We start from the raw sequence: 12,515 nt of genomic DNA on the forward strand, positions 1-12,515 counted from the left end.
GGGGTTTCCTCCCCCCCCCCCCCCCCCGCGAACGAAGGATCAATAGAGTTTCTACTTATCCTATAATGTTGACAAAAAGTCTTCAACCACTTGAGCAAGCATCATTTGTCAAAAGTTTCGCTATTACTTGAGTTGAAAACACTATTTCTTTTAATATGTTGAACAACTATATTAAGAAAAAAATTAAAACTATTTTTTTTTTAATTTTAAAAGTATCAGGTAGCTTTATAAAATTATCTTACCCATGTTTTAATCTCTCTTTTATTTAGATGCTATAAAATTGGGCCATTAAAATTTGTGGCAGTCACATTGTGTTCAACCATATGGCTGCAAATATTATGTAAACAAAAACAACTATATAATGTATCGAAATTATATAAATAATATATAACAATATTTTGATGGTATATAATTATGTATCAGAGACGTATATACAATAAAACATAGTACATTACAAACCTATATTTCTTCGATTCAAATTTCCTCTAAATAGTCCCAAAATATAAATATAAACTCCTCTCAATGTTTCGAGTACATTAATTTTTGTCTAATTTTCTCAAGATAATAATAGATAACCAATGACTTTCTTAGGTCCATAATAAATGGGCCGTATTTAGGCCCAATATATGAAGAAGTAAAACCCTAATTCCAGTCTCTGGTAGTATATGTACGGCTCCAATGCTTAAAACTATACTCAGTTCTTCTTCTTCTTCCTCCTCCTTGTTATCTTTATCCTTTTTAATTTCTGATTTTTATCTGAATTATTGTTTTGCCTTTGAATTAAAACTGTTGAAATAATTAATGATATGGTTTTATTTCTCTGCATTTTTATGCAAAAAAAAAAGAGGCAGAAATTTATTGCAGGAAAGTTGAGTCGCTTCACCCGTATTGATTTTTACTAGGTGCAGTGAATTTACATCCTGCTAAATCTTCCATTTTTTATTTTTGAAATTATATAGTTTTTGTTTGGGGTTTTTTCCTATGATGGCATGAAATCTTTGAGACCTGAATTCTCTATTTTGATGACAACTACAAGCAATTTTTCTGAGGATTTTACCCCCATTGTTTTGAATTTTACTAAAAAAAAAGTGATTTGAGTGATTGATGAAGTTACATTATATGTGACTCTATGTATCCTTTTTTTTTAAATTTTTTTTGAGATGATGATCGCACTGGGCTCTGAGCAGTTTATTAAAACTGTTTATATTGATGCACAATTGCTGCCTAGAAAGCTATATCTGATCACTATTTTTTTTATCGAATCTATAGAAAATTAGGTTTAGTAGGCGTTTGACATGCAATATGAAAGTTTTTACATGCGATTATTTCTTATCTCATTATTTCATAAATGAAATCCTTGAGATCTCTAGATTTGGGATTTTTCGAATATAAAATTGATCTAGTGAAAATAATTTTACTAATCATTTATTTCATATATAAATAAAATTTATAATTCATATCTTTACTTTTTAAATTATTTATATATCATATAATAAGTATTCTTATTAACATGAAATATCTTTGACCAATAAATGACTCAAAAAGTAACAATATCGGTTCATTTGAAAAGATTGGTAGAATTATATTAAGATTATATTTGTGATTTAAAAAATTTGTGCTTATTTGGAAAGATTGTATAAAGAATTTAGACAATTTTAATATTTTTACATTGTTATCAACTTTATATCATCATTTCATATAAACGGGAGCGCTGCGTATGCTATCCGAAACTGGACAATGGCATATCCAAGTATGAACTGGAATTAGATTATTAGTTGCTCGTTTTTTTACTTAAAAAAAGGCATATATTCTGCCACACTATCATACAATGTCTATACTTATTCCACAAGCATACTTACAATAGCTCGAGATTATTAAGCCTATTATCACTTTGCCAGTCGAGTACTCTAAGTCCGTGACACTATGGTGTTAAAAATTAGTCCTAGTACAGTAGATTCAAAAACCAACAGCTCATTCAACAGCACAAGGATGATTCAATACCCGTATTAGTCGTATAATAGACGTGACGTGACGTTGCTCAAACTTCCCCAGCATTCTTTTACCAGATTGCACATTTTGTGATGAATATAGCTGCTGTTATACTATCTAACACTCATTGAATCACTTTGGGGCATTGGTAGTTGAAGGATAATTAGGAAAAAACATCTTTCTGATTCTCTGATATACTGGACTTGACCATTCATAAGCTGTAGGATTCTTCTACACATGCTTAGCCCTAGACCTTGTTGAGTTACCCACTGACTATTGTGGAACATATCTTGGATCAATTCATGAGGAAGACCTTCACCAGGACAAACAATCCTTTTCCCAGAAAACACACACACAAAAAAAAAAACTACAAGTTAAAACATTTTATTGTGGAAGAATGTTGATATAGCTCATGTACTGGAAAAGTAAAAGTTACCTGAACTCAATATGTACCATAGTTGCTCCATCTGAAATTTGATTTATACTTGGTTGAAGATGGACTTCTACCCACCCTTGTCGGGATGGTGTGTAGCTTGCCATAATCTGCAAGAAATCAGCAAAAACCTGTTGAATTCTCACTTGATCTCCATAGACCCTCAATGTCTTGATTTCGTCTGGAATATCCCGGATAAGTTGCACACCTCTTTCCCTCAATAATAACATAACTTGGCTAACAACAGCATCTATCACACTCGCAAGAAAAAATTCTCCTTTCTCAAGCTCCAGTGAACTGTTACAAGTTTTAATGGTTAATCATCCTTGCAAGAAACATTACAAATTGAAGGAAAAGACATGTTCTAGCTTGCAAGTTCAAATAATAACTAGCTTAACACCACTACAAGCTACAATTCAGATATAAATACGACTTGACATCTATGTGATGACTTTTGCCATTAAGCTCCCAAAAGATCTTCTGTACTTTTGTCTTGAACATGGAAACAACTAAAGAGAAGTAGCAGTATATTGCAATGTCCATGACAGGTTTTCTTGATGTTCTGACAATAACTCATAAAACACTTCTACATGGACTTTGAAAGTTGTACTAGAGTATATGGTGTCATAGTAAACAGATTTATTTAACTGGGATGATAGCAGAAATAATTGAATACGAACTTACCCATCCTCAATATTGTCCAGATCAACATCCCTTATGATCTTAAACATCTGCCTCTCACAAGCAGCACTTGTTTCCAGAAACTGCTTCTGGTTTTCGGTCAATTCTGTGGCCTCTAGTAATGAATTTGTAAAGCGTATACCATTTAGAGGATTCTTTATTTCCCGTAAAATGTAAGCCAACTCTTTCATCCGAAAGTTACTAGTCTTTTCCTGTTGTCTCTGCAGTAGAGTTTTCTGCAATTCAGGACTTGCAATCTGCAAGAAACAAAAGGCCCCAATAATTTGGCCATCCACATTGACTCTCTTGTTTGCAGTCAAAAGAGCTTGAACAGATTTTCCATTTCGGTCAGAAAAGGAAAAAGGGAACTTGTCTATCTCCTGGCCTCCAATTGCCTTATGCAACATGATCATGAATTTTGTCATGGCGTCTGGGCCCTTGAGCTGGCAGAAAGTGCCAAATATCTCACCAACCAACATTTTCCCAATGATTTCTTCTTTGTTCCAACCACTAAGTTTTTCCATCGCAGTGTTCCACTCAAAGCAACAAGTGTTCTCATCTGATACAAAAATGGGCGGGATCAGAGGATTAGGGCTGTGCATAATGGCCTTGTAATCACCTTGTATGCGAACAAATTTGTCCAGTACAACTTTTTGGGCGGTAATATCCTGGCCAATGAAGCAGACACCAACAATGTTATTTGTGTAGTCTTTGCTAGAGCAAGCATTAACCACCACAAAAACAGTCTTCTTCAGTTGCTCAGCTCCAAATGTCCTCAACTTTATTTCTATGTTCTTATCTTCTTCACCTGTGATTGGTTTAGCAACAATATTAGGTTTCTCTCCTCTTTCATTTTCTGTAGGTGGCTGGGACACCAAGAGGGTGGATACCAATCAGTTTCAATTACAATGTGCAATATACTCAAGCTACATAAACGCTAAAGAGAGAATGTTGACACCCGTTGTCGGGATTAGCCTGAATCTGATATTAAATGCAACTTCATTTTATACACCCATGTGTCATGACCCGCCGGAACATTAGTGAGACTCTAAGTCCGTGACACATGACTCTGAAATCACCTAGAGTTGATCAGCATTGAAACTGACCTCCCAAGTCCCAACATAACTTATCTCATGATTAAATCAGAAAGCTTTGACACAAGTTGTTACATGCTAAATGATCAATAAAAGATCTTGATTACTCTCATGTTTCCATTTTAGGTGGTTTATGACATGGTACGGTTTCTGGGCTAGCTTATCACAATCTAATCAACACTTCATATGTGCTAACGTCTAACTTCTAAGTGCATAGTGAAGATCCAAAACTACTAACATAATAGCACTAATTAGTGGAAATTTTTGCAAGGAGTATGGGAGGCAATTTATAGGATTATTTTGAAACCAAAAAAAAGAAAAGCAGAGGAGTGAACAGTTGGTAAAATATTAAAAATTTCTGTCAGACCAGGGTAAACACATGTCTATGGATATTATAAATTAGTCAATTCTTATCAGAAGCAGTATATAAATCTTTATGAACCTGCAACCTCTAGTTTACGCAGGGATATGGATGATATACGTTTAATGTATTAAAAGTACCAATGTCTAAACATGAACGTAAAAAGAACACATCTTGCTAAGAGCTTCTTATCCGTAAAACCAAACATGTCCGCGCATCCTCTTTCCTTTAAACTAAAGACTAAATCTCATGATTTCATATACTTTTAATGGATGGAAACATATAAGCAACCATCATTTTGTTGCATGATGCCAGGAGGAATAAGTAGTGATCACTAGAACCCGTGACGTCTTTGCCACTAAAATTTTAAAAACAAAGAAGAGCAGACAAGAGAATAATCGCTCAATACAGCCTAAGGAAACTCCATAGATAATGAAATGCATTTATTGGAATGAAAGAAATGTACAGCAGATTGGTATAACCTCTTAAAGCATTGTGGATCAGGTTCTCAGCAGTTCTCTGTGATTCTTCATGGACAAGATCATGAACCAACGACTTCCCTATTGCTTCTTCAACTGACAACTCTGTCAACTCGGCAACTTTAGCATTCCATCCATTTATGCGACCTTCAACATCAACGGCAAATATGGGTGCTGTAGCAGTCTCTACCAATCTAACCATTTCTCTGGCAACAGATCTCAGTTCATCCATCCCTTGCAACCCCTCTTCCTGAAGCTGAACATGCACAATAGCCTTTGAATTACTTGCCTCAGCATCCTTGAATGAATCACGTAGTATAAGCTGCAAAGAGTGAATTGCATCCATTTCTGCATTCTCCCATGGTAAGCTGCGGCTCTTAACAACTTCCAAAAATGCCTTAAAGGAAGAACGTGGATGCATTTTCTGCCAATCATCTTTGTCTTCTGGATGATGCTTTGCACCACCCCACTTTATCTCGCTCGCAGTGTGCGAACGGAACCAAAAAAGGAAATATTTTGAAGTTACATAAGCAACAGCCATCCCACAAACAGCAGCACCAAGAGAAGCTGCCTCAGGATACCCTGCATCAGCCAAACTATCAGTACTTAGGCCTGTTGAGTCCACATGACAAGTTAATAGCCACTCCACAATGCCCTTTATTTGGGCTTCAGCAGGTGTAATTCCCAAAGGATAGTATCTCCCCTGGTAGTACAAAGCGGCCCCATCACATTTCACAAGGTCGACAATACTTGGGTTCTGAGTAACAATCCCCGTAGGTGAGTCTCGGAGAAGCATGTCACATAACAGTGTCTGTGTCCTCAAAACACGCTTTTCAGCCAACTGCGATGCCAATTGTAATTCCATGTTTAGTTGGAGCCCGAATGCCTGCATAAGGAATTCACAGGCATAACGAAGGGGGTAAGGAGTGAACCGAGTTGAACTGTGGTGCCCAACAACCAACCCCCATAATCTCATTGCATTTCGGCCTCCAGCAACTTCATCATCATTTCCATTTATAACAACAGCCAGTGTTAATGACGCAACATTTCCCATATTGACCATATACTGAGGGTGACAACCATGAGGAGCCCTAAGTGTTGAGCCAACTAAACATAAAGGCTGCTTGAGTAATTCATCCTGAATAACCCTCACAGGTGTGGCAGTACAATCCACAATCATTCTAACCCTGTTCTGCTTAAACAAGAATCTTGATGCTTGTGGAATATCAGTAGCTGGATAATGCAAACCAATATAAGGTTCCAAATCCGATCTTCTCCTCTCCGCCACGACCTCCCCATGTTCATCATCATGAAACTTATACACCATAACCCGATCATACCCTGTAAGCTCCCTCACACTCTTAACAACAGTATCACACAAAAGATCAATATCCCCACCAGGTAACGATTGCAAAAGCGAAATAGCTCTCACAGCAAGTTTCTGCGATTGCACAGCTCCAGCAATAGACAATGCAGGGTCTTCTGTTCTAGCTGGCTCTAAATCAATCACAATCCCCACATCAATCCTATGCAATATCGCATAAAAGGGTTTCCCAGAATTCTTCGAATGAACCCAAATCGGATTCAACAACGTAATTTCACGTGCCCCAAAAGCTCCTTCAAGCAAACCAGAACTCGAAGAACTAAAAAGGGTCCTCACATCAGTTCCAATCTTGAGAATTTCAGTCTTCTCAAGACTTGGAACTGATTGCGGCATTATATCAAGCATCTCACATGCATTTTCACTGTAAGCAATAACACAAAAACTCAACTCATCAACAGCTATCGTACAACCAAAAGGCTGAATATGACCCCCTCTTTGCATTTTATTCAAATAAGCAGTAATTTGATGCTCTGTTACAGATTCTGTAGTATTTCTAACAGATTGTGAATAATCAAAAGACTCTCCAGATTGTTCAAATGCAGCATGTAGCCTAGCATCAGTTGTATATTGTGCTACTGCTTTGCTTAATGCATTATTACTTGTAACTGAAAATTGAGATTGATTTTTTGGCTGATGATTACGACCATATTTACCTCTACTTCCACTTCCAGAAGCCATTTTTGAATCACTCAACAACAAGAACAAGATTACTGCATATTTGTAGAACAACAAGAAGTTTTTTTTTCTTTTTCCTAATAGTGAAGGAAAAAGGAGAGAGAAGCAAGACAAATATATAAAAATAGAATAAGTACAAATAATATACTTTTAATAGATGTTTAGAGGTTAACAACTAGAATTGGTATACCAAAATAAAAATAAAAATAAATAGTTGTTGCTATCTTGAAGATAGAAGGTTCCGACTCGTTTGGTACGTGGGATAAGGAACTCGTTCAAGTGAATTCTAGATTTGAAGGTTGTGAATTTGTATAATAATCTCAAATTGATACAGTTGAATTTCTCTATAAAGATGTAGTTCGAATATTTTTTTGATTGTTATAGCAGGATGTTATTATAAAAAATATATAATAAAACGTAATATGAAATTCGATTTAGAAAGAAAAAAACTTTATTGTTAAAAGTTACTATTATAAAGGTTTGGTTGTATTAAAATTGTAACTGAATTCACGAGTAAATATTTATAGATATTTTGTGAATTTTTTTAATTATGTATAGAGGATTATGAAAAAGTTACTGAATTTATCCGAACCCAAACAATAGGGGAGATCCTTGATTGAGTCTTAGAGTATTATACACCAACAATACAAAACCCTTTTGTATTATTAAATTAAAATTAAAGTGACTTACTATCACATGTATATTACTTATAAATAATTATTCATAATAAGCTCAATTGGATAACCCAAAAAGTTAAGCTAATTATAAATATTTTCGAAACTTCGGCTAATTCGAAGTTGTCATAACCTCGGCTGCATCATACAGGGAATGTAAATCGCATTAGACAAGTCCTATGCGACAAGCTCGACTCAGAAACCATAACCTCTGGTCTTCGGGTGCAGGGGAGGCTCAACGTAGTTGGAGGCCTAAAGCGAAATTTCAATTCGAGGCCTAAAATATAAACAAACTTCATATACACATTTATTCAAATTTATTTCTATAAGTAATAAGTTGACAAATATTGAATAAAGATAAGAGTTAGAACCATAGAATCTCATGAAGTTGATGACTTGGTATACCCCATTTTAATATGCTTGTTGTATTGCTTGAAGCTAATTTTTTTTTTAAAAAAGAATTTGTAATTCACTTTGTTCAACACTTTTCATTATTAATTCTTATTTTTAACAAAGTACAAAGGATGTTCAAGTGGGTAAAATAATATATTTTTGTATTATTAAATTAAAATTAAAGTGACTTACTATCACATGTATATTACTTATAAATAATTATTCATAATAAGCTCAATTGGATAACCCAAAAAGTTAAGCTAATTATAAATATTTTCGAAACTTCGGCTAATTCGAAGTTGTCATAACCTCGGCTGCATCATACAGGGAATGTAAATCGCATTAGACAAGTCCTATGCGACAAGCTCGACTCAGAAACCATAACCTCTGGTCTTCGGGTGCAGGGGAGGCTCAACGTAGTTGGAGGCCTAAAGCGAAATTTCAATTCGAGGCCTAAAATATAAACAAACTTCATATACACATTTATTCAAATTTATTTCTATAAGTAATAAGTTGACAAATATTGAATAAAGATAAGAGTTAGAACCATAGAATCTCATGAAGTTGATGACTTGGTATACCCCATTTTAATATGCTTGTTGTATTGCTTGAAGCTAATTTTTTTTTTAAAAAAGAATTTGTAATTCACTTTGTTCAACACTTTTCATTATTAATTCTTATTTTTAACAAAGTACAAAAGATGTTAAAGTGGGTAAAATAATATATTTTTAAAATATTATACTTTTAATCATAAATAATCAATTTTTTTGTAAAATTTTTAACACATAATTTATTCTTGATAAAAATTTGGGGGCCTAAGGCATAAGCCTCTTATTTTACAAAGCATATAGCCGCCCCTGTTCGGGTGAGCACTTTGTGCATCACACATGGGATGTAAACTGCACTAGGCAAGCTCTATACGACAAACTCGACTCAGAAGACATTGAGGGGGAATCGATCCTAGATCATCCGTGTGGACGACCACCCTCCAAACTAACTGAGTCATTTCGAAGAACTATTATTATTATTATATATTATTATTATAAAGATAAAATTATATTGATTGTGAAAAAAAATGCTACACTTTAATGGAGTAGTTGGTTAGGTATATTTGGTGACACTATTGAATTAAAGAATGGCAAAAAGGTGTAAAGCAAGCAAAAAGTAGTTTTTGTTTGTTTGATTCCTATGGTTTTATTATTATTTAAATAAAAAAGTTATCCCTAATATTGATATTAAAGTAATAAATGCAATATATATGTATATCATTTAATTTAAATTAAATATTATATATCTTTACTTTAATCTTCAATTATCAATAAATATCGAGTGCGAATAAATATACCTCTTAATAATATTGCAAGATTTTTCTTTACCATTTATCACAAAGTAGAACTATTTGCAATAAATACAATGAAAAAAAAAACACTATCTAATACAAACAAATAAATTTGGCCCAAAAAAAAAACATAACAAAAGTTGAACAAAAACTCAGAAAAGAAACCTGATAATTTGGACTCATTCATGAACCTTTTCTTCCTTTAACTTTTCTTTTTTCCCCTTTTTTATGCATAAATTTGATATAAAAAAATATTATCTAGATTTTGTCTATTGTGTTATTTTCATGAGTTGGAAATATTTGTGGTTGTGATGAATTGAATGTTTGTTTGGTAATAAAAGCAAATCATTTCATTGGCTGCATTTGCAGATTGACCATGTGCAAAGATATGAAGAGTTACCCCCTTGTCATTTAAACATATTATAAAGTATTTATATTACATATTTTTTATTCAAATTTTAAATTTACTTTTTTTATAGCAAGCGTTTCAACACAACAATAATAACATACTCGGTAAAATCTCATTAAGTAGAATTTTAGAATATAGGGAGGATGAAGTGTACATTGATTTTATCATTACTTCATGGAAGTAGGTAGACTGCTTTCAAAAAATTATCAACTCAAGTGTATTAAATTTATGTAAAAGAAGAAAAAAAACAATAGCAGGTGTTTTTAAATGCTTATTATATAACTTAACAAGCATATGAAAATATGTGTAGCTAACTATTTAGTATGTGTTTTCAAAGCAGAAGTTGAATGTATGACCAACTCTATGTGTAAACAATAATGACTAGGATTTTTAAAAATATACATATATGTATATAAGAGTATATTATAAAGATATGACACCTGAGCCTAATTTAACCCCAAAAGCTAGCTCACGAGAGGAGGTTTGTCCAAATCCATATAAGGAGATCAAATTCTCATCCCTCTATCGATGTGGGGATTCTTAACACTCTCCCACACGCCCAGTCCTCAACTGGAGCGTGAACACTTCTAAATGGACGCCCAACATCGTTGAACAACAAATTGGGATAGGTATGACTCTGACACCATGTAAAGATATGACACATGAGCCTAAGGAGACCAAATTTCCATCCCTATACTGATGTGGGACTTTCTTGACATATATATTATAAAATTACATAATCTTGATATATTATGTCAAAATTACTACTAATTCAAATACTTTTTTCATTTACCCTTTAGGCTTTGCCAAAAATTTAAATTCATATGTTTTAAATTCTAAAGGCATAATATATAAACATAACCCTTAACTTGGCGTCAACTGACAACTATAACCTTTAAGCTTGTATAAAATTAAACAAATAAACACATTCGTCCTACATGACACCCTACATGAAAATTTTGTGTCCTACGTGGCGTCCTATATATATTATGCCATGTAGGATATGTGTGTCCACTTGTTTAATTTTATACAAGTTTAAGTGCTTGCTTGTGCACACTTAAAGTTGGAGGGATAATTGTCCGTTGAAGCCAAGTTAAGAGTCATGTTTATGTATTATGCCAATTCTAAAATAGGACAACTTATGAATTCAAGATAAGTTATTTATCGAGTAAATTTCTTGATATATATGTATATAACATTTTCATCGAAATTATTGAATTGGATCGAATTTGAAAATTATATTGTGGGACACACACATGTTGCTTCCAAGGAGAAACTTAAAAGAGAGAGAAGAAAATAGGACTGAAAATGATGTGTAAATTGGTGGTGAACAAGTAATGTCCACTCCCTTTCAGATCACATTTTCTTCACGTGAAGATAGTACCATTATTGACACCCCTATTTATCTTAAATGAATTTTGCTTGTGTCAATTTTGGACTTTAGCTACCAAAAGTTTGAGGTTTACAAGTGTTGAGTGTTGAGACTAATGTTGGACCAAAGGGGCGGAGCTAAAGTGTCAGCGAATATGATATTAAAATGATATATTATATAAATGGAAAAGATTCAAATATGCCATCAAATTTTGATAAAAGACTCATTTATGTTATCTGTTAAAAGTTTGGCTCATCTACGTTATTTCTGTTTGAGAAAAGATTCATTCATGCCAATTATTTGTTAACTGAAATGACATAAATGAGTCAAACTTTTAACGCATGGTATAGATGAGTTTTTTCTCAAAGTTCGATGACATATTTGAACCTTTTATCTTGTAAAAAAATAATTTAATTAATGTCGTGACCAATCATAATTGACCACTTGTTATTTTATTTTTTTGCAAAATGGAAACTAATTTTAGTTAACAAAAATGGCATGAACGAACCTTTTCTTAAACGGAAATAACATATATGAGCCAAACTTTTAACAAATGACATAGATGAACCATTTGTCAAAGTTTTATGGCATATTTGAGCCTTTTTCCTTATATAAATATGTTATTTAATTTGATCTTAGCTAATATTTATGCATTTCAATTTCAGGTGCATAAGTAGATATTTAAATTTGTATAAAGTTGAACAAGTAGACACATGCGTCAAGTCAAAATACGCATTGGACACCGTGTTGAATACAAATTACTACATAAGACACAAATTATCACGTAAAACGGAAACTGGCATATAAGACTCGAATTGAATATAAGACGTCACATAGGACATATGTGTCTATTTATGCACGCTCAGAGTCGAAGGATAAAGATGTCAGTTAAGACCAAATTAAAAGATATGTTTATGTATTATGTCTATTAAAATTCATTAAAGATGTTTAACATTTAATATATGTAATTTTTTTAACGAAAGATATTCAATTGATCATCTGAGAACTATCATTGAATCTAAGAGGTTCATTTGAACATTACATACTTAAATTATTTGAGATTTTTTTTCATAATTTAAAATAAATGATTTTTTTAAAGTTTTAAAAAATTGTTGTGTAATTAAAGAGATTTTCAATAAGATTCCCCCCCTAATTACTCCCTAATTACTTCCAAATTAAAGATCAGACAAATATGTTAAAAGTTTACTTGTATAAGTAATATGAAGCTTCGA

General features: G+C 33.1%; 1 protein-coding gene across 1 annotated transcript; it reads right to left on the reverse strand.

The window, feature by feature from the left end:
• Positions 1-1,761: 1,761 nt before the first annotated feature.
• LOC102580316 (phytochrome B-like) lies at positions 1,762-7,214 on the reverse strand. The gene is made up of 4 exons (XM_006355672.2): positions 5,041-7,214; positions 3,107-3,911; positions 2,426-2,719; positions 1,762-2,322 (listed from the first exon to the last, which is right to left on the reverse strand). Exons 1-4 carry the CDS (start codon positions 7,097-7,099, stop codon positions 2,103-2,105), a joined length of 3,378 nt encoding a protein of 1,125 aa, XP_006355734.1. The 5' UTR covers positions 7,100-7,214; the 3' UTR covers positions 1,762-2,102.
• Positions 7,215-12,515: the final 5,301 nt, after the last annotated feature.

Source organism: Solanum tuberosum, unplaced genomic scaffold, assembly GCF_000226075.1.
Source record: "Solanum tuberosum cultivar DM 1-3 516 R44 unplaced genomic scaffold, SolTub_3.0 scf00202, whole genome shotgun sequence".
Lineage (NCBI taxonomy): Eukaryota > Viridiplantae > Streptophyta > Magnoliopsida > Solanales > Solanaceae > Solanum > Solanum tuberosum.